We start from the raw sequence: 23,060 nt of genomic DNA, 5'->3' as shown, positions 1-23,060 counted from the left end.
TCATGCCTCAACCCCTTTGGAACCACCGTCGTCAATTCCTTGTGCAAGCTTTTAACTGCTGAAAAGCAGCACACTTTAAATACTCTAAGTCACTGCCAAAGGGTTTTAGTGGACGACCCACAATAATGTCTTTAAATACAGAAAGAGACATTACCAGTAATAGAAAATGAAGAACACTGGATTCATGTTTATTTCTAATTACAAGAAACAGAACATCAGTCCCTTATTTGTACAAAAATACCTGAAAGTTTACAATTAGGTTCACGAGCCAGAGTTATGTACAGAATGAAGCAAAGCACATGGAATAAAGGTTTTGTCTCTTCAGTTAATACCTTTTGCATTCCCTGAAAACATTTCGACGTCAGGCCATTGAAGTCTCTATAGTGTGCACTGTGGTAACACAACCCACAACAAGCACGCACCACCCCCAGAAAGGTGTGCCGATTGGTCACACTGTCAGGTATTAAGTGCAGAAAAGACAAAACGTCCAGACTGAGGCACATTATTTCTTCAAGGTTCAACAGACAAGAAAACCTTCTGGAACTCCAACACCTAATGCAACAGAGCTTAGCGATTCGACTCTAAGACCAAAAACATTTGGCATTTTCCTTCTCGACTTAGTCCAGGTTGCTACATGAAGTAATGGTTTGAGAAAAAAAAATCACAGGCAGAGATAAAAATTCAACAGGCTCCATAACAATCCTGAGCTGTCCCCTTTACATTCATCTCATTTAAATAAAAAAATAAAAGTCAAATGTCCTTCAGTCCTTGGTTTGCTGAGCTGGAAGCCAGCAGACTCTAGGGATTTTGTTTTTTTCAGGTGGAATTCCCAGCTACCCACCAGAGGCAGGTGAGCCAGGGGCTGTAGGAAGCCTGTTGTGGCGCTAGGGCGGTTTACATTCTCCAACAATTCAACTAGGCTGGAAAGTACAAAAGACTACGTGTCAAACCATCTACATACAAAATTGCGAACCTCCTTTTAAATAAAACGCGTATTTATAAATACGAATTACTGCGAATCCTAGCTGTCTATGGGAAAGGGGTGTGAGGGAGGGATTATGCACTAATGGAACTTGTCTATGTAAATTAAAAAAGAAATCCTAGGGGTTAAAAAAAGCATGTGTGTGTGTGGGGTAGGGGGGAAGGTTTATGTCAAACCACTGAGGAGAAAAAAGATACAAAGGTATAACTGGAGTATCCTTCCCTAATGTGAAGTTCAGTGGATGCAGACCGTTTGGTCTGAACTTGAGTATTACCTAATTGTCAACTGGCTACAAGAGGAAGAAAATGCAATTTAGTATTTCTGGTTAAAATATGTTTTACCAAAAATTCTTCAGTTTCCTAAGTAGACATATTATGGAAAATAATAGTGCGTTGTCTGTAAACTAAAATACAGTGTCTCTACACCATAGACTTACTGACAGCTAATGTGTTACTGAAGCTCGTTAAACGTTTGTCCTAAACTAGGTGTGTCAACTGAAGAACCATGAACTGTTGATCCTTTGGGAGCTCTTCAGTGAGTTGGATTTTAGGCAATCCAGTGGCGAGCGTCTTTTCAGAGGAGCCAGTCAAGTGTTATTAACTGTTATGTCAGGAAAGGAAATCATCTTGTTCACCACAGTAGTCTGTATGCTGGTCAAGGGAGCCCTTTCTGCTTTTCAGAGATCGAAGGTAAAGAAATGGCCACTCTCAGACCTGAAAATTTAGCTAAGAGGAAATGGCAAACATGGCGCCCGTGGGGTGGAGGGACCAAGTGAACAGCTCACGCCCCCCTTCTGATTCCTCTCTCCGAGGGGGAAGCAAGTGTTGTGTTGATAGACCGTGTCCATGTCCACAATCACTGTGAGGTACTTGTGACCCTAAGCCAGCAGAGGAGGAGCCTCCAGCTGCCTTGGGTTCTCTGGCTTAGGGGGGTTTCAGCAGGACAGTCATAAGCAAAGACCTTTAAATGTCAGGCTGTGTCTGTGCCCTTTGTTATGTTTCTTTATCACCATGGAAACCCAAAGGACACTGCAGGAAGCCAGATGGGTGCCATTTTCTTTCAGATTCTCTAATCCCCAAAGGGAGATCAGCCAGGGAAAGACTCCCGCCTCGCGCCTCGCAGCAGGGGGTAAGGCAGCGATCATTCTAGAACAGGCTGAGGCTGTGAAAAATGCGAGGCTACAAGTGGCACCTGCACTGCTGTTAGTGTGGGGACTGGGTGTGTCTTGGGAAGGCTGGCCTTCATCTAGCCAGAGGCGAGGTTGTTCAGCCCTGTTGTGCTGTGCAACAGTGACTTATTTCAAAGAAATAGTTTCCTGAACTGTGGAGGACGAGACACGTTAATGACAAAAGTATTGGACATCTGTGCATAGAGAAATGACTGAGAGACTGTGGCTGCTTGACTGGGTCCATAAATGAGGCCAAATGCCTACCACAGTCAACACCTTGTACTAAAAAAATGTTTTTCAAGTATACTGGGAAGGGGTGGGATGGTTTGTTATTTGGGAGCTGAATCCACACTGTGGTAATCTGTAGAGAAGAGGAGCACCCTCTGGAAACATTTGGGGACCGATATTCAGTCTTTAAATTCTGCCCATTCAAAACGGTTTCATGCCTTTATGAACCGAAAAGCCACATCCCCTCCTAACACAGGCTGAATACAATGTTGAAAACAAAGAAGGAGTGCAAAAAAGTGATCAATACAAAAAAGTAAACATATCAGTTTTAATTGTCAAGATTATTCCAGGGCAAGAGTCCATTTCTAATTATTTCTCTTCGGTTCTTGTTCCTAAGTGGCCCAGCCAAGATGATCATTCCAGTTTATTCTCAAATTTGCGCTTGATTTCTCAGAGCCTCCTTGATTTGGCAAATGCAGAGGGAGGCAATACTGCTGGTTTCTCAGCAGCAAATTATCGCGAAGTCCAACAAACTAGTCAATCTTGGTTGGATGGCACCAAAGAAACCCATCTCTCTCCGAGTCCCAAGGTGCAGAATAGATATGTGTTCTCAACCAACCTACAGACCTCTTCTTCCTTCCAGTGTAACCTCCTCCAGTCTTCGGCCAAGAGTAGATCTGAGGTCATAAGGCCACTCGGATGCAGTGGTGCTTGAGTTTGCAAGGCAGAACTCCTTTGTTGAGTTGGTAAAAGTCTACAAGCTGGATCAGGTCAGAGAATTTGGTATTCCCATCGTCAAGGCTGAAGAACATCTGTCCATCATCCTCACACTAGAGAGACAAAAGAACACTTTTCAAGTTAGAAGTCAGGCCCTCAAGGGAGTAACATAAGGCTGATATTCAGTAGCACCTTTATCTTGTCCATAGTTGCATTCCTAAGGAAGGACATCTGCATGGAGTCAGCCGAATGGGCAAGAAACACCTGGGATGGAAGGTCAGAGGCCTGGGGTTTGGCCCTGGGTGTGCTGCTGCACCGCCATTTGCTCGCTCGCCTGTTAGCTAACGTGCTGGAGCAGAAGGGCTCTAAGTTCCTCCCAGCTCATATGGCTCCCGAGAGTGAACTTTACCAGCAGGGCTCCGTAAAAGAGTATAACAAAGGGTTGACTCAGCAGAGCTCAGTTGTCCAAACACTGCACATTCCAAAGAAAGGTTTGGCTCTTGGCCAGCTTCTGAGAAGTAACCTTTAAGCCCTTGGAATATCTTTGCCTGATAAGAGTGTCTTTGTTTACCAGGTGCCTTGGGCCATGCCAGATAGTCTAGGCTGACAGTATGATTTATGGTGGGGCCTTGGGTCATGCAGTACCAGCTTGACCTCTGGAGACGATGGAGACTGAATAAGGTTAGCCTTGTGGGTGCTCCTTGCCTACATGACCAACCCCCAATAAAAATTCTGGACACCAAGCCTAGGGTGAGCTTCCCTGATTGGCAATGCCTCTTGGGTATTGTCACACATTGTTGCTAGGAGAATTAAAGCCCTGTCTGTGTGACTCTGCTGGGAGGACACCTGGTCTCTCTCCTGGGCTCTGCCCTACATGCCTCTTCCCTATGCCAGTTTTAACCTGCATCCTTTCATTGTCATAAACTGTGACTATAAGTATACTGTATTTTTTGAGTTCTGTAAGTCCTTCTAGTGAAGCACTGAACCTGACGGTGGCCTTGGGGACCCCTGAGCATAGCCAGCTAGCTTTTAAGTATTCACCACACACGGCACTATGGAAAGAGTCTGCACACCTGGATTCTTGCTCTATAACCTCAGACAATCTTCTTAAGGCCTCTGAAGTTCACTCTGCTCGGTTATGAAGCAATTATTGAATTACTGTATGCCGGCAACCCTGGTGGCGTAGTGGTTAAGTGCTACGGCTGTTAACCAAGAGGTTGGCAGTTCAAATCCGCCAGGCGCTTCTTAGAAACTCTATGAAGCAGTTCTACTCTGTCCTATAGGGTCGCTATGAGTTGGAATAGACTCGATGGCAGTGGGTTTGTTTTTTTTTTGGTATGGAATTAATAAAACCATGTAGGTAAAGCAACTTTCCCAGGTCCTAGAAAATTTGTAGCTATTTTCATTAAAGCTTAAGAACTTCACGACATCTCCCGGAAAGGACTATATTTCTGACATCTACCTGAACTCGGTGAGTTTTAAATCAATGCTTGCCTAACAGAGCAGAGAGAAAATATCACACTGTGCTCTTCATGGAGTCAGCAAGTTTTAAACTTTTGGTGATTAATAAACTTAGAACCACTCTTTAATGCCTGAAATGCCACGGTAACCAAGAGTGCATCTCATAACCTGTTTTCCAGCACCAAGGCTATAACCTCGCCACTCTAAGTCCCAAATTATTGTTCCTCTGTTACTTCTAGGATTGGAGTTATTATATAGGATTGGGGGAAACTATATCCTGGGACCTTTTTCACTGTAAAATGGGGAAATTAAAACACAGCGGTAAGCAACTGATTACACAGTAGATAAAAAACCAAGCTGAACTCATTGCCATCAAGTCGATTCCAACTCATAGTGACCCTACAGGACAGAGCAGAACTGCCCATAGGGTTTCCAAGGAACAGTTGGTGGGTTTGAACTGCTGATGTTTTGGTTAGCAGCCAAGCTCTTAACCACTGTCCCGCCACAGATAGTGCACAGTGTATTTGCTATGACTAGTTGGTGAAATCTACCAAGACGGCCGTCCTCATCCTTTATAAGCCGATGGCCTGTTTTCATTACAAATTCCGGAGACTGTTAGTCTAATAGTCCTGGGGTCAAGCTACCTTGAAAAATGCCAGGTTCAACTAGGAGAAACAGACACATTTATTTACTCCAAGCCTTCTCAGAGCTTTTATATTATTAATGTGCAGAGGGAATCTCTGAGAGGAAAATATTTGGCCGTCCTTTTTTGGCAGAACATTTCCTGGGTTTGTTTTCCACAGAAAACATTTCATGATAGTTATTACTATCTACAGAATGTATCAATTCTGTAAATGTATCAATATGTAAAACATTTGGTATTAATTTTGTATCTCTCAGGCCCAATTAAAGTGTGACTCCTTAGAGGCATTTACAATCGTGTCCCATATAACACCCAAATTGTGAAATAAAATTTGAACATTGGTATACTGAGGAGACAGTAAACCACATTAGACAAATTTAACAAAAACTGCTTTGTAAAAAAAGTTGTGTTGACCACTGTATTCTGTAACCATGTTTTGGGAATTGTTCAAAGATAGCCTCCGTTTTCTGGTGCAAGGACCAAGTGGAATGAGGAACACAATTTCTCACTGGTAGTCCACGTGGCTATGGATCAGTTTTTCTACAACCTTCCTGTACCTTGTTTACACCAGCATAGATCAGATAATTCCTTAGGTTCATGTGGCCAATCGTCAAACCTACTGCACAACTCCTGTGTTCCTAACTCCTCGTGCTCACAGCCACAGCACTCCTTAGCTATAACAGAGCTCTCCTCCAGGTCTACCCACCACCTGACCCGGCTCCTCCTCATTAGGCCAGGACCCAGGGCGCAGGAGGTGCTGCTTCACCAACTATGAGCTAAACAGCCATGTGGGAGGGTCTCAGCACAATATCCTCATTTACAATATTACTGCTAGGGAAACACTGTCCCAAATTTCAAATAACAAATCTTTGAAGAGACTCTTGAAAGTATCACATCTGTGAGCTTAGAACTGTCTAATATTTAATGTTATATAGTTTAGTTTACAACTTGAAAACCACATTAAGAATGAATTAGAAAACAATGACAACAAAAAAATAAGGACTAGTATGAAAATATCGATACTTACAGGTAAGATCTGGAAATTTTTTATTTTCTGGTGATGACACAGTGTGAGTACAAATGCCTTTGGATTACTCTGGCTGTCACGGAGGAGAAAAAGCCTGGGGAACAAAAAACAACCAATTTATTACCAACAGTTTTAAAAATCTAGAATGATATATACATGAGTGAGTATGTGTGCATGTATACTATATACACACACATATATAAAACCAGGGGCGGCTGAGCTGGCGCTGACTCGTGGCAACCCTGTACGTGTCAGAGTAGAACTGTGCTCCACAGGGTTTTCCAGGGCTGATTTTTCAGAAGTAGATCACTAAGACTTTCTTCTGAAGCATCTCTGGGTAGACTTGAGCCTTCAATCTTGGTTAGCAGCTGAGCACTTAACCACCTGCACCACCATGGGACTCCATGGATGCACGCATACCAGCATTTCCTAGCTCTGTCTGATAAGAAGGGCTGGAAGCAGTGACACCTTTGTAGCAGCAGCGCCCATGGCACCCATTCTCCATTAAAGGAACCAGGGCTACTTGGAGACATGGCTGATCCCAGGCCATACGGAAAATACTAGATGAAACTGGAGCATCTTGTGCCCCGAAGTGGTAATCAAGTGCTCAAAAAATGATGGGGACACATCTAAAGGACACACAGGGCAGCCTGCAGCGCTCCCAGGGGCCGAATCTGGGCATCAAAATCAGTAACAGAAGTAATGGGTTATAAATAGTGGAACAGAAGGGGAATTCACAAGTAAGTGAGCAAATACATCAACAGAGGAGAAGGCAAAGCTCTTCCTTAGAGCAGAATGCCAGCAAGTGTAGAAGGAACCACCTATTTGACATATTCGGAAATCACCATTTGGCAATTACCATAGCAAAGGCGATAAAGGAAATGATCTTCAGTGGATGCTAAAACCAGCAGGTGAGAGTTTGACGAGAAACAGAATATTTACATAGTCTCCAAGTATCTCCCTCCAGTACTCATTAACTGCAAAGGGAAAAACAGTTAACTTATAGTGGAGAAACCTGGTATAACGCATCTTTATCACGTGTGCAAATTAACATCAGGACGAATGAGACAAAAAGCTGCTGTGTGCATCCTGGCGTGATGCACTGAAGAGTACACTGGAGCCCTTCTGTGACATTCCTGCCTAAAGGCATGCCCTGGTGCTGACCAAGAGAACCAGACCAGCCACAACGGAGCAACAGTCTATGACAACTGGCCTGTATGCATAAAAAAGGTCAGGACTATGAAAGACAAGGGCAGACTGAAGAACTGTCCCAGATTCAAGGGCACTAGGGAGATACACTGCGTTAGGACAACACTTAAGATAAAGATCATTTTGCTCCTTCTGCTATAAAAGATGTAATTAGGACAAGTAAAATTTAAGTAAGTGCGTAGATTAGATAATAGAACCGCATCATTGTTAATTTCCTGATCTTTATAATTGTACTGTGGTTATAAGGAGCCCTAGTGGTGCAATGGTTAAGCGTTTGACTGCTAATGGAAAGGCTGGCAGTTCAAACCTACCAGCTGCTCCACAGAAGGCCTGATGATCTGATCCCATAAAGACTACAACCTAGGAAGCCCTACAGGGCAGGCTCTGCTCTCTCCTATAGGGTCGCTATGAGTTGGAAGTGACTTGATGGCACAATACCACCACGATGGTTATGCCACCACCCATCTATCAGTTTTCCATGCTGTGGTGGCTTGCATGTTGCTATAAGCCTGGAAGCTAGGCCACCTGTATTTCCAATACCAGTAGGGTCGTGATGGACAGATTTCAGCACAGCTTCCACAGTAAGGCAGAGTAGGAAGAAATGCCTAGCGATCTACTTCTAAAAATCAGCCAATGAAACCCTGTGGATCACCACAGAATACTGTCCAACCCAGTGCTGGAAAATGAGTCCCCTAGATTAGAAAGCATTCAAAATATCCAGTGGCCACAACAGTGAACTCAAGTGTACCAATGATAGTGAAGATGGCATAGGACTGAGCAATGTTTCATTCTATTGTACATAAGGTCGCCACGAACTGGAGCTGACTCGACAACTAAAAGCAACCATGGCTATGTAAGAGAACCCTTGTTTTTAGAAACTTTATACTGAAATAATTAGGATTAAAGGGGCATTATGTCACAACTTACCCTCAAATGGTTCAGAAAATAAAAATTAATAGAGAGAGGGACTGACAAAGCAAATGTACTACAATGTTAGCTGGGGGTTCTGGTTAAGAGGTATATGGAGCTCATTATAGCAATCTTGCAATTTTTCTGTAACCTGGGAATTATGTCAAAATTTTAAAAATACTGAAAAATTAGAACAGCACAAAGAAGCACAAAATCACTGCTTTTACATGAACAAAATCTGGAACTAGCTGGTAAGACAGATGGTTATACACTAGGGAAGGAAGAGAAGTCCTAACTCCCTAATCCAAATCACAAAAAAAGGAATGGTCTGAGAAGAAGCATACTTTAAAGGCATAAGAAGCATACTTTAAAGGCATAAGAAACCAAACTTCAGGAATCGGCTAAAGTACCAGTTTTTCCAAACTCCCCTGACTGTACAACCCTTTTACAGCCACTTCACAGGACCAGTGTTCTCAGAAAACGCAGTGGGAAACACCAGCTACAGTGGAATTCCACGGCTTGGGGCTCGGCAGATCAGAGGGAACAATGTAAGAGTGATGGGTTCTATTGTGGCATGTGCTATTTCATTTCAAATAAATAAGCATTACAACAGGAGCCCAGAAGATTATAGGGCTCTGAATCTCAACAGAGAAAAAGCTATGACTGTCCCTTTCTCCGAGTGTCAGGGTGGTGTAAACAGTTTAACGTCCATGGCTGCTAACAGAAAGGCTGGAAGTTGGAGTCCACCTGGGGGCACCTCAGAAGAAAAGTCTGGCGATCTCCTTTCAAAAAATCGGTCACCGAAAGCCCTAGCACAGTTCTACTCTGACATATGTGGGGTCCATGAGTCAGAGTCGACTGCCTGGCTACTATTTTTTCCCCTTTCTAATCTGTTTTTTCTTTTTTTAACTGCTTTCTGCTTCTGGAGATACTCAAGCTGCAGGGTGAATGTGGCTTGTGTCTGGTTATCTGGGAGCAGCTAGCTAAGCAGGTGGGAGACCCCGCACCATCTGTGTCCCACTTTTAGGACCTGATCCCTACAGGGGCTTAACTAGGGTAATGAGCACCTGGGGCAATCCCTAAGTTGTACACCCCCCCGCCCAATTTCAAGATGAACAGACACTGATAGTGGCGCGACATCAACAGAAATGCCTTCCCCCCTTCTTGTCCGGCTGCCTTGTCAGGTGCCCTTCATATTTGTGGTGCCTCAGAAAGTCATTCTGCGCCCAATCTGGCACCCCCTTGGACTTGTTCCTGGAGGCAAGTGCTCCCCTCTACCCTCCCCCCACAATATCTCTGGATCCCCGGGAGACTGTGAGGGTGCCCCCAAAGGTTTGGGACTACAGGTAGTGCCTGAAGCTTTCTGTCGGTTACTGATACGGAGTAGCCTGCAGGAGTAAAAATAGCATGGGTTAGAAGTCAGCAAGAAACCTGGACTTGCCAGCTGTTAGCTTCATGATCATGGGCAAATTGCATTCTCAGCCTCTGTTTCCTCATCTACAAAAGGGGAATAACAACGCTCTCGCAGGATCATTTGGAAGATTATGGCTGATATATATATAAAGTGCTTTGCACCATAGCACTCAACAGATGCTAGCTTGAAATAATCATAAATCACGACCAGCAAATTATAAACATCGGTCAATTTTTAAAAGAATGATCACAGGGAAAAAGCCAAGGGGATAACTAAACAGGCCAAGGGGATGTTCTCCACTTTAAGAAGTCATGAATATGACCCAGTAAAGAAAGCAGCACCTTTATTAAAAACTTAGTTATGTCCGGGAAGAACAAAAATCTAAGAGTTACAATGTAGTTAATGTTTACCAGCTAGACACTGTTCAAAGTGTTTTACCCCTATTAACTCATTTAGTCTGCCCAATGTCCTCGTTTTACGAGGAGACCGGGGCCAGAGAAGACAAGCACCTTTCCTATGGTCACACAGTTAGAGTCACGGAGGAGCCCATAGTCCAACAGGGAAAACAGACACGAGGTCCAAGTGTTCCACCACAGCATGGTGAGCGCCATTACGGTTTCTGACAAGACTACTGTATTAACTGAGGGGACAGCACCCAAATTCTGTCTTTGGGGAAAGAGAAAGTTTCAAAGAGCTGAAGTCTTGACAAAGACGTCTCCTTCAGACAAGTGGAGGCGTGTGGATGGCAAACACAGAGACTGCCATGTACAAAGAGCACAAAGGTTGAAAATGGGGAACTGCCACGAAGCTGATGGGGTGGAGCTGAGTCTATGATGGGGTGGGGGTGGGGGGCTGGGGGAGAGAATAGATCCCTATATTCTGCTCGTAATAAGCCTGAGCCCCAAGAGGGTGTTTTTAGCAGAGGAACTACTAAATTTGCACTTTAACAAGATCCTTCTCCTCTAGGTTCTGGGACGGGTAGTGGGCAGCAAGACTGCAGGTAGGCAATGAGTTCAGTGCTCTGTGGGGCTGTGTGGGGGTAGGTGGGTGCAAGCACGTGCATATACACACATGCATGCACGCACACACACACGTGCAGACATGCACGTGCATGCGCACACACAGGTAGACACATGCGCACACAGTACACGTGGAAACAAATGCCTGCACACACATATGCACACGCATACATACGTACGTGTAGGTGCGCACACGCGCGCACACACACACACACTCAGTCACCTGCACCGAGGGGCCGCCTGGGTGCCAGTGATTTCCAGGATACCTCTCAGGTTTATTCAAAGGCCTGCTGTCGCTTTCCTTCTTGCCCCTGTCTAACTCCATACAGAACTTGGGGCTAACGCTATAGGAAACACTGTTTTATAAAATCTGTCATTTTTGCACTGCTTTCAAGGTTGTTTTCTTCTTGTTGTTTGACTCTCTAAACTGGCTTGCCTTCATTATTTCTGCATGGAGCAGTCAAGATTAGAAATGGATTCTTTAATTTACCTTGTATTCCACCCACTTCCTCCCTAAGCACAAGAAGTAGCTGGGGACACAGCATCACTAAATTGGTCCCATGAGCTCTGTGTTTGTTTGCTGATGTTGCGGAAGCCTAACTTCTGAACTGATGGTTGTTACTTTAGAGAGAGCTCAGACCAGAGGACAGACAGGAACTTTTGCTCATAAAACAGGCAGACCCCACTGAGACGGTCTCTCTGGGGGGAGGAGAGCTGAGAGGTGACGTTCACATTTCCTTACCATTCTTCCCTTCAGACAGAAGTCTTACAAAATAGGATCCACCACAGGAAAAGGTGAAGGACATATAGTTAAACAAAAGGGGGTTGGTACATACTTCACTGGAGTACACTGTGCTAACCTACCCAACACAGGCTCCCCCAGCCCCTGTGTCTGGTAACAAGGTAAGCCTTTTTAATCCAAAGTGGAGCCGTGGGGTCCTATCTCAGAATCACTTGGGAAGCTTTTCTTAAATGCACATGTCCCCATGGCCGCCTCCCTGAAATTCCGACATGCCTGGTCCTCAGGGACTCAGATGTCATCATCACGGCCCTGGCCCCTGGGAGGAACACTCAGTGGCTACGGTGCCAAGTTAAGCCCACTGTGGAAGCTTTGCTTTTCTGCAGTCTGGTGTCACCCGGTGAGCTAACCAGCTCGGCTTTCTCAGAATTAATTCCACAGACTATACAGTTAACACTGACACCACTAGAACGTGCTGAGGCTCAACATTACTGCAGCTCAGGGCTGTAAACTGGAGAAACATACACTCAATGTCACTGAAAGAAAACTGAAATGTCAGGCTCTTCTGTCCTGGGCCTGCTGGAAACTTGAGAGGAGAAATACTTTCTCTATACTTAGGAGCGGAATCATTTCTAATGCTTTAAAAGGGATTGCTCTGTGATAAAGGTGACATCTTAAAAGTCATTTTGGGACAATTTTATAGCCACATGGAGAACAAAATAAAGTTAGATTCTTTCCTTACACATAAAAAACCAAAACCTGGCGCCGTCGAGTCGATTCTGACTCATAGCGACCCTACAGGACAGAGTAGAACTGCCCCACACAGTTTCCAAGGAGCACCTGGCGGATTCAAACTGCCGACCCTTTGGTTAGCAGCACTTAACCACTACATCCTTACACATACACCAGGATAAAGAAATTCCAAATGCATTTGAGATCTAAACAACCCAACAAAAAACAATCAAAACCAAAGGAAAGGAAAGGAAATAGTACAAGTACTATAACAGGAATGAACTGCTTTACGATCTAGGAATGGGAGAACTTAGATGACTATGACTCAAAAATCCAGAAGAGTAAGAGACAGAAATGATTAAATGGGACCACATAAAATCTAAGAAAACAAATTTTGGCATAGCCCAAATAAACCACCATAAGCAGAGTTAAAAGACAAATGACATAACAGGAAAAAGTTTTTGCAAGTTTAAAAATTAGAAAAATGGGCAAAAGATGTAAAAAGTTCAGAATGGCAAAAGGAAAAAAACTACCAATAGTCCTTGAACCTATGGAAAGAGGCTGTCTCCTGCATAATGAGAGAAATACAAATGACAACCACACTATCTGACTGGCTAAAATACAGCCGTCCGCCTACCTACTACCCTGCTGAGACTCCCATGTGGTACAGCCCTATGGAGGAGAATCTGGTGGTATCTTACAGTATTACATAAGCACTTACCCTTCCATCCAACAAGCCCTCTTCTATGAATTCACCAGCAAACACACAAAATGATGTAGCATAGTTTGTCATAACACAAGCCTGGGAAAGATCCCAATGTCCCTCAATAGGGGACTGGTTGGAAAAGAAAGGGCAATCTTCAGGACACAACGTTAACTGCAAAAAGTAGGGTATTTATAGTACGGTAACTTTTGTTTGGAGTCCCTGGGTGGTGTAAACGGTTATCACACTAGGCTGCTAACCGAAAGGTTGGAGGTTCAAGTCCACCCAGAGGCACCTTGAAGAAAGGCCTTGCAATCGACTTCCAAAAACTCAGCCACTGAAAACCTCTACAGAGCATACTTCTGCTCTGACACACTTGGGTTGTCAAGAATCAGAATCAACTCCACGGCAACTGGTTACCTGCTGTTCAAGGAGAAGCCAACTATGAAAACAAATACGCTTTTCTTATATTTTTAAAATGAACTAACGGAAGGATTAAGAAGAATAAAAATGGTTACCTGTGGGGAGCCAGAATAGAGTGAATGGGGTGTGTCTTGTTTTATGGTCTTGACTTTGGAACAGTAGAAATATTTTACATAATTTAAAAAGGAGTATTAAACAAACAAACAAAAAAAATCTACTCACAAAAATTGAAAACAAATGAACCTGCCTTTTTATAACAGGCTGGTGGTAATGCCACAGAGAAGGATTACTTAAACTGACTTTAAAACATGGCATTTTTAATGTAACCTGTTTAATGGGAATTTTCCTTAAGGATTAAAGGAAGTGAAATCATATGCTGAATTCAGGAGTCTTACTGTTAGCAGGGACACCCTGGTGGCGTAGTGGTTAAGCACTACGGCTGCTAAGCAAAACGTTGGCAGTTCAAATCTACCAGGCGCTCCTTGGAAACTCTACGTGGCAGTTCTACTCGGTCCTACAGGGTTGCTCTGAGTTGGAATCAACTTGATGGCAACGGGTTTGGTTTGGTTTTTTTGGTACTGCTAGCAGTCATATTGGTATTGATATTTCCAAGCTGCTTTATACATATCCGAAAACCCAAACCCACTGCCATCAAGTTGATTTCAACTCATAGCATCTCCACAGGGTTTCCAAGGCTGTAAATCTCTAAGGAAGCAGACTGCCACATCTTTCTCCCGAAGAGTCGCTGGTGGTTTTGAACCACTAACCTTTTGCTTAGTAGTAGATTGCTTTAATCATTGCATCACCAGGGCTTCTTTTTATACATATAGTAGGAGAAAAAAATAAGTTAATGACATTGATAACAAAGATTTTGTGGTATAAGAAAAATACAATAAAATCAAACAAATAAAAGCCCTGTAATCTTAAATTTGAATTGACAATATCGATGTGACCATGATTTATTTTTTTCTGTTTAAAAAAATGTATGTCTAGCTCTGCCTGTTGGAAAGACCTACAGATTGTGGTCTACAAATACCACTCTCCACTAAAAAATATCAGGACTCCTAAGAGAAATGTGTCACGTAGGCCTAATGCATCTTGTCCCACCTGAAATCAAACCATTGGTGTTTGGTCAAAAGGACCCAGGAGAAAACCTGAAAAGTCTCCCATGGCTTGAGAGCGAGCAGACAGGGCAGCAAGGGTACCTTGACTGAAATACATCAAACACATACAAAGCTTTGAGTTCACAATGAGAGTTAAAACAACAACAACACAACATCTCACTGGTCACTAGTGGAAGATGGGAGAGCCCCAACTCATTATTCTGAAAATTGACAAATAAGGAGAAAGAATCAAGCATTTAGCTGCCTTTTCTGTACGGACTGTATTCCCAGTAAACCAAATCACTGATGAGGGAAAGAATTTCAGCTAGTAAATGCCAAAGACATGATAGAACTAGAAAACGAGCATTTTGTAAACCCCCAGTGAAACACCAATGGCTGCTAAACCATTAGGTGAATGGCGAACTTTACAAGGGAAGGACCAGGCTGATAGCACCTAAACCCACTGATCAATCTTAACAAGAACAAGAAGTGGGACAACCAGACTTGATGTGCTTCTTAACTTGATGCATCAGGAGGACCTCGTGCCACCTCTGAAGTACTCTCACCAAGAAAAATGAATTTGAATTGAATAAAGCCTCTATCAATTTACAGGAAATAGGGAACAGAGGATACCGTTAAAGGAAACCACAAGGTTGCACTGGGATTAGCGAAATACAGAATGTGGGATATTCTTCAGAGCAAATGATTTATTTCTTCAACAAAAAAATCTATGACGAGAAAAAAGAAAAATGTAGTGGTGGAGGAGACTGTTATGTATTAATGGAAGCTCAAGAGACAGATCAACCAAACGTGACTTGTGAATTCTGACTTTAAACAAACTAAATTAAAAAAAACTTTTTTTGGAAGTTGTCAAAATTGGGGAAATCAGAACAAGGACTGAATTTTAGAAGACATTAAGGAATTCTTGTTTGTTTTGTTAAATATAATAATCGCATTAAGGTTTATGTAAAAAAAGTTCTTATTTAGAGACACATGTTGATACATATCTACTGAAGAAAACTTAACGATGGCTGGGATCGACTTTAAAATACTCCAGAAAAAAACCAAAAAAACGAAACTGATGAACTAAGATTTGCAAAACTGGGGAGTCACAAGTCGTTGAAGCTGAGTGCTGGGCAAATGGGCATTCCTTATACTAGTCTTTTTTTTTTTTTTTTTAATTGGGTTTTTGGTGAAAGTTTACACAGCAAATTAGGTTCCCATTTGAGAATTTTCTGCCCAAATTGTTCACTGACATTAGTTATATTTATCACAATGTGTCAACATTCTCTTTGTGTTCTGTTTGTTCCAGTCAGTTATCTTTTCATGTTTACTTTTGAGTAACTGTTGGCTGACCTTTCGGTCTCAGACAGATGGTTTTTAAGTAGAGCACCGATCTTACAGGTAATATCCTTTGTGCTCTACTCTGCGATTCTGCTAAAGGTGATCTCAGGAGGCAGGTTCGGTTCTAGGTTTAAAGAGTGTCTCAGGGCAGGAGTCTCAGGGAGTCCTTTGTTCTCTACGGTTTTAAGTTTTTTTTTTTTTAAATGAGTTCTGCTCCACATTTTTCTCCCATTTTATCCTGGACCGTCTACTGTGACCCCAGTAAAAACAGTAAGCGGTGGTAGCCGGGTACTCTAGTTCTTCTGGTCTCATGGTGAATGAGGTTGGGACTCGGAGAGACTTGTTTCTTCCCGGAGCTTTTCGTTACCTTTTGTTTTGCTCCTGGTGAGTACAGACTCCTAGTTGTGTCTTAGATGGCCACTGCAAGCTTTTAAGACCCCAGACGCTACTCACTTCACTAGAATGCAGACCATGATTTTCTGTGAACTATGTTATGCCAATTGACTGAATCATCCCCTGAGACTATGAGTCTAAGCTTTCAAACCAAGAAAAACAACCTTGGAAGATGTCTGTAGAGTGTCCGTATTTGTGTCTTCATTGAATATACGTTCCTGCACCCATATACTTGTATTTCCGTGTACCTACTGGAAACCCTACGAGGCAGTTCTACTCTGTCCTATAGAGTCGCTATGAGTCAGAATTGACTCGATGGCAACAGGTTTGGTTTCTGGTTTTACAGATACTCTTATCTATTCTATGTACTAACCTATAACTACCTGCCATATACCAATATGCTTATAACCATCCATATGTGCTCAAACACTTGTTTTTACTTTGGTTGTGCTGTGCTCACTACATCCACATTCGGTGTCAACTTTTCCACCACCAAAAAAAAAAAAAGTCTCTATAATCTAAAGCATACCTTACCCTCCCCCTCCTCTATCTGGTAACCTCCAAAGAACGTTGGTCTCTCTCTACATATTTAGTCTTGTCTTATTTTAGAGGGATCATATAATATTTCTCCTTACATGCTTGACTTATTTCACTTAGCATTAATGCTGTCCAGGTCCATCCATGTTGTATGTTTTGCAGACTCATCACTGTTTTTTATGGTTGCATAGTATTCCACCGTATTATGTACAATTTGCTTATCCATTCATTCGCTGTCAGGCACTTCAGTTGTTTCTATTTCCTATTTTGAATAAAGCAGCAGTGAACATAAGTAGGCATATGTCTGTCATTCTATTGGTGCATTTGTTGTTTGTTACCCTATTTTTACGAAAAACTAGGTCCCATAGTTTTTGCCCTATGTCTTCTTCCAGGAATTTCATGGTTTTAAGTTTAACGTTTAGGTCTTTGATCCATTTTGAGTTAGTTTTTGTGTATGCTGTGAGGTATGGGTCGAGTTTCATTTTTCTGCAGGTGGCTATCCAGTTTTGCCAGTGCGCTTTATTAAAGAGACTGTTTCTGCCCCACAGAACAGACTTTGCCCCCTTGTAGAAAATTAATTCTGAGTTCTCAATTCTCTTCCACTGGTCTATGTGTTCTATTGATGCCCCGATACCAAAGTGTTTTGATTACTGTGGCTGTATAGTACGTTTTCATATTGGGGAGTGTGAGGATTCCTGTTCTTTTTCTTCAACATTGCTTTGGCTCTTTGGGGTTTTTTTTCCTTTCCATATGAAGTGGGTCATTAGTTTTTCCATTTCAATAAAGAACACTGGGATCTGTATTGGGGTTGCACTGTATCTATAGATTGCTTTAAGTTGAACTGACATTTTCACTATATTAAATCTTCCAATCCATGAGCACAGGATGTCTTTCCATTTTTGTAGTCTCTTATAGTAGTGTATGGTAATTTTCATTATGTAAATCTTTTATGTTCTTGGTTAATTCCTAGGTATTTTATTGATTTAGGGGCTATTATAAGTGGTGGTGTTTTCTTGATTTCTTTTTCGGAGTAGTCTTTGTTAGTGTAGAGAAACCCAACTGATTTTTGTGTGTTGATCTGGTACCCTGCAGTGTTTCTAAATTCTTCCATTAGTTCCAGCAGTTTTCTTGTGGAACTGTTAGGGTTTTCTATGGATAGGATCATGTCATCTTCAAAAAGAGATAGTTTTACTTCTTCCTGTCCAGTGTGGAAACCTTTCTCTTTCTTGTCTTATTGCTCTGGCTAGGACTTCCAGTACAATGTTGAATAAGGGTGGTGATAATGGGCATCCTTCTCTTGTTCCCATACTCAAAGGGAGGCCTCTCAGCCCTTCTCCACTGAGTACAATGTTGGCTGTTAGTTTTGCATATAAGCCCTTAACCACGTTGAGAAATTTCCTTTTTATTCCTTTTTTGCCAAGTTTTTACCAGGAAATGGTGTTAAATTTTATCAAATGCCTTTCCTGCATCAATTGATATGATCATATGATTTGTCTCCTTTGTTTTATTTGCTGGATTGCACTGATATGTTGCTGAAGTCTGTTGGCTAGAATTTTGTTGAAAAATTTTGCATCTATGTTTATAAGGGTTATCGGTCTGTAATTTTCTTTTTATGTGATGTCTTGCCTGGTTTAGGTATCAGGGTTCTGCTAGCTTCATAGAGTTTGGTAGCATTCTCTTCTATGTTTTTGCAGAGACTGAGGAGGTTTGATGTGAACTCTTGGCTGAACGTTTGGTAGAATTCTCCAGTGTAGCCATCTGGTACTGGGCTTTGTTGTTGTTGTTGCTGGCAGTTGTTTTAATGACCTCTTCAATTTCTTCTTTTATAATGGGTCTGTTTAAATGTTCTACCTGTTTGTGTTAGTTTGGGTAGGTAGTGTGTTTCCAGGAATCTGCCCATTTCTCCAGGTTTTCAAATTGGTTGGAGTACAATTTTTCATAGGAATCAGTTATGATCTTCTTTATCTCTGTTGGGTTGGTTGTACTGTCACCAATTTCATTTCTTAATTTGATTACTTCCCTCTTCTGATTTTTTTCTTTTGTCAATCTAGACAGTGGTTTGTCTATTTTATTGATCCTTTCAAAGAAGCACCTTCTGGTTTTATTGATTCTATTGTTTTTCTATTTCATTTAATTCTGCCCTGATCTTTATTTCCTTTTTTTCTGATAGCTTTTGGCTTCTTTTGGTATTCTCTATTTGTTCAACTTGTTGGTTTAAGTTGATGAAGCTGGATCTTCTTTTTCAATGCGGGCATTTATTGCGGTCTTAGTCATCTAGTACTGCCAGAACAGAAATACCACAAGTGGATGGCTTTAACAAAGAGAAATTTATTCTCTCACAGTCTAGGAGGCTAGAAATCCATATTCAGGATACCATGATAAGGCTTTCTCTTTCGGCTCTGGGGGAAGGTCCTTGTAATCATTCTTCACCTGATGAGGAATTTCTCAGCACAGGCACCCCAGGTCCAAAAGACATGCTATTATTCTCCTGGCTCTTGTTTTTTGGTGGTATGAGGTTCTCCCGTCTCTCTGTTTGCATCTCTTTTATATCACAGAACGGATAGGCTCAAGACACAACCCAGTCTTGTAGATTGAGTCCTGCCTCCTTAACATAACTGCCGCTAATCTCACCTCATCAACATTATCAGATGGACATTTCAGATGTCGTATCAGATGACAAAATAGTAGACAATTACACAATACTGGGAATCACGGCCAGCCAAGTTGACAGATATTTTGGGGGGACAAAATTCAATCCACAACAATTGCTATGAGTACTGCTTTTGCTGTGTCCCAATGGTTTTGATGTTTTCATATTTGTTTTATTCTCAGAATTTTTTAAATTTCACTTTTGATTTCTTCTATGACTTAATAGTTTTTCAGTAGTGTATTATTTAGTCTCCATGTATTTATTTTTTAACCCCTGTTTTTCCTGTTGTTGATTTCCAGCTTCGTATTGTAATGGCCAGAGAAGATACTTTGTATGATTTAAATCTTTTTATATTTGTTGAGAACTTGTTTTGTGTCCTAGTATATGGTCTATTCTGGGAAATGATCCATGTGGGCTAGAGAGTGTGCATTGTTCTGATGATGAGTGGAGTGAGTGTTCTGCATATGTCCACTAGGCCCAACTCCCTTACAGTTTTAAATTCTCAATGTCCTTAGTGATCTTCTTTTTAGATGCTCTGTCTATAATTGAAAGTGGTGTGTTGAAGTCTCATATTATTATTGTAGATTGTCACCTATTTCTCCTTTCATATTAGCATTTGTTTCATGTATTTTGATGTACTGCTGTTAGGTGCACATATATTTACAATTGTTATGTCTTCTTGCTGGATTGACCTTTTTATTATTTTGTAATGTCCTTCTTCATCTCTTGGAACAGATTTTGATTTAAAGTCTATTTATCTGGTATCCTGCTCTTTTTTTGTTTTTGGTTGTATGGTGTCATGGTTTAAGTTGTGTCTCCCAGAAATATCTGTCAACTTGGCTAGGTCATAATTCCCAGTATTATATGATTGTTCACCATTTTGTCATCTGATATGATTTCCCTATGTGTTATAAATCCTATCTCTACGATGTTGATGAGACGGAATTAGCAACAGTTATACTGATAAAATCTACAAGATTAGATTGTGGCTTAAGCCAATATCTTTTGAGATACAAAAAAAAGAAGTGAGCAGAGAGATGAGGGGGACCTCACACCATCAAGAAAGCAGCACTGGCCAAGCATCTGACTGCCAACCAAAAGGCCAGGGTATACACCTACCAGTTACTCTGAGGGAGACAGATATAGCAGCCTGCCTCTGGAAGGACTCACAGCCCTGGGAATATCATAGGGCAGCTCCACTCCACCCCACAGGACTGCTATGAATCAGAATTGACTGAGCAGCAGTGGGGCTGCTATCTCCTCCTGAGAACCACCAGGGAGCACTCTCATCCTTGTGTCTTTTCAGTTTTGATTCAGGAGTTCTGCATGCTTGATCTCTGGAATTCAACATGCATGTGCACGAGGTGGGGTTAGCTTGTCACAGACGCTGGCATAAACCATGGGCCTCAACTTTCCTGTGGCAAAGGTGAGAGGCTCTCTGTCTTTCCCTTACGGGTATCCCTGCACAGTGTCCTGCTCTGAGCAGGGAGCCAGCTGTTTCCCTCAGTGTCGCCTGTCAGTCTGAAGAATTCCCCTCACCCTGCTGCCCTTGCAATTCCTCCCAGCCCTAGTGCCCGTCCATCTCAGGCCTCAGCAAGATTCAACAGCACTCTATCCCAGTGACACGGTCTCTTCCTGCCCCCTCCTAATTCCATGACCCACAAACTCACAGCCAACTTGGACTGCCTTAAAAAAGTTAGGCTACAGCTTCCTCAGATTAGCTCCCTTTCTATGTTCCCTGTTTGGGGTGTGGCCCAGCCCATCCCAAAATGGCTGTGATGAGCAAGTGCTCCTGATGTTAGCGGCAGGTTCCCCCAGCTTCTGTGCCATCCCCTACTTCTGGACTCATCCCGCTTTTCAACACCTCAGCTTCTGTTTAGACTTCTGAAATCTCAGTTTGTGCTTGTTTTTATTCATTGTTCAGTGGGTTACTTGCTGGGGAAGTAAATGGGAGAGCGTCCACTCACTTCACCATCTTGCTCCACCCTCCCCTAATACTACTCTTTCACATAAATTTGAGAAAATTTCTGTAATAAATTTTTAAAATGAAGGATACGAGAATTATTCTTTGAACTTAGTGGCTTTTAAGAACCTGTGTGGGTGTGTTTCCCCCTTTTTTTGACGAACTTGAGGGCCCACCTGTCCTTGGAGACCCTGAGCAGCTCCAGGGCATGCCACTCATTGGGGACAAAAGCTGTACACCTCCCAGATCATGCCCCCCACCAACTTGTGCGCTTGGTGAGGCACCGATGGTGGAAGTTGTATCGCGGCTTGCTCACATTCTTGGTCACCTTGTGGCCTTGCTGAGACTCACGGCCATGGGGTAGCATACAGCCATGGCTGCTGTTCTTCATTGGCTACTTTGGTAGAAGGGCTATCCTGAATTTTGCATTTTAAGTAATCTCTTAATTGCGTCAGGAAAAACTGAGGAAGAATCTGAAATGCCATCTTCCACAAAAAACAAAAACAAAACTGTGTGTCCCATGTAGGGTTATCTGATTCTTGAGGGGACAGTATCTTTCACTGTCTTTGAGCTATTATATAAATCTCAGTTGTAGAAAAATTATGCTAGTACAAATCATTCTTGCCTACAGAAATGCAAAATAATTTTGTCAGTGGAATACAATTGATTGTAGCTAGCCCTGTGAATACGGATCAGTTTTGTATCTGTATGTAAATTAATTCCAGCATTCCTTATCTGCCCATATATTTGTGTGTTTGAACTTTCCTTTTTGAACCAGTTGTAACATATTATTTGTTCCCTCACTTTTTAATGAGTTAAATAAAATATTTGACATGTGTTCATTAAAAAAAGAACCAGCTCTGACACAGAAGGGACAGGGCATCACACTCTGTTGGGAAAGAAGACTGGTGAGCATCTCTTTGTGTGAGCATGGAAACCAGGGTCTCAGGCTAAGCTCTGCAGTGACAGACTGCTGCAGCGAAGGCCTGCATCAACCATGCTTCCCTGTAAACACCCGGGGTGCTCCCTTCCCATAGTGATACAGAGACTGGCCACTGTGGAATTTGCTTTGGCCAGTAGAATATTAGCAAATGCTATCCAAGGAAAGACTTGAAAAGTGCTTGCATACTGGGGTTTGACCTCTCTTGCTGCTCTGGGAATCCTGCTGCTGCCACCATGTTTATAAGCCCAGGCTAGCCAGCTAGACCCATGCGGTCCAGCCACCCCCATCACCCCAGCCAACAGCCAACACCAATCACCAGACATGTGAGTGGAGCCAGCCTAGATCAACCAGTTCCAGCTGAGCTGGCCCAGATGAGAAGAGCCCCTCAACACTAAAATTTGACAGAAATAATGTATCTTCATTGTTTTAAGTCACTACAGGTTGCGGTGGTTTGTTCTCAGCAAAAGCTAACTGAAATGATGCAAAAATCAAAAGGTGTAGGTTAAATTAAAAAAAAAATACTTTTTTAAATGAAAACGATTAGCTTGTGCTCTTGGTGAGTTTGAATTTCATCAAAGAAGGAGATGATGATTATAGATTGAATATGGAAAGAAATGGATTGGAACTAGAAATGGACTGGAATCTCCTCTGCCACTTACCAGCTGTGTAACCCCTGCTTACCACTTAACCCTCTGAGTCTCTGTTTTCACCTCTTTGAAATGAGGGTAAAATTACTGCCTACCATGCCATGGT

General features: G+C 42.3%; 1 protein-coding gene across 5 annotated transcripts in view; it reads right to left on the bottom strand.

Annotated features, from left to right (window-relative positions):
* Positions 1-1,215: 1,215 nt before the first annotated feature.
* GRB10 (growth factor receptor bound protein 10) overlaps positions 1,216-23,060 on the bottom strand; it is a 290,717-nt gene continuing 268,872 nt past the window's right edge. For all 5 annotated transcript variants that reach the window (XM_010587143.3, XM_023544233.2, XM_064290209.1 and 2 more), the window contains 2 exons: positions 6,227-6,320; positions 1,216-3,208 (listed from right to left, as the gene is read on the bottom strand). In XM_010587143.3, the coding sequence (XP_010585445.1) occupies positions 3,062-3,208; positions 6,227-6,320 (241 nt within the window). In that variant the 3' untranslated portion in view covers positions 1,216-3,061. The remainder of the gene's footprint in view (positions 3,209-6,226; positions 6,321-23,060) is intronic.

Source organism: Loxodonta africana, chromosome 8, assembly GCF_030014295.1.
Source record: "Loxodonta africana isolate mLoxAfr1 chromosome 8, mLoxAfr1.hap2, whole genome shotgun sequence".
Classification (NCBI taxonomy): Eukaryota; Metazoa; Chordata; class Mammalia; order Proboscidea; family Elephantidae; genus Loxodonta; species Loxodonta africana.
The sequence above is the reverse complement of the archived record's forward strand: the minus strand, read 5'-3'. Positions and strand labels throughout refer to the sequence as shown.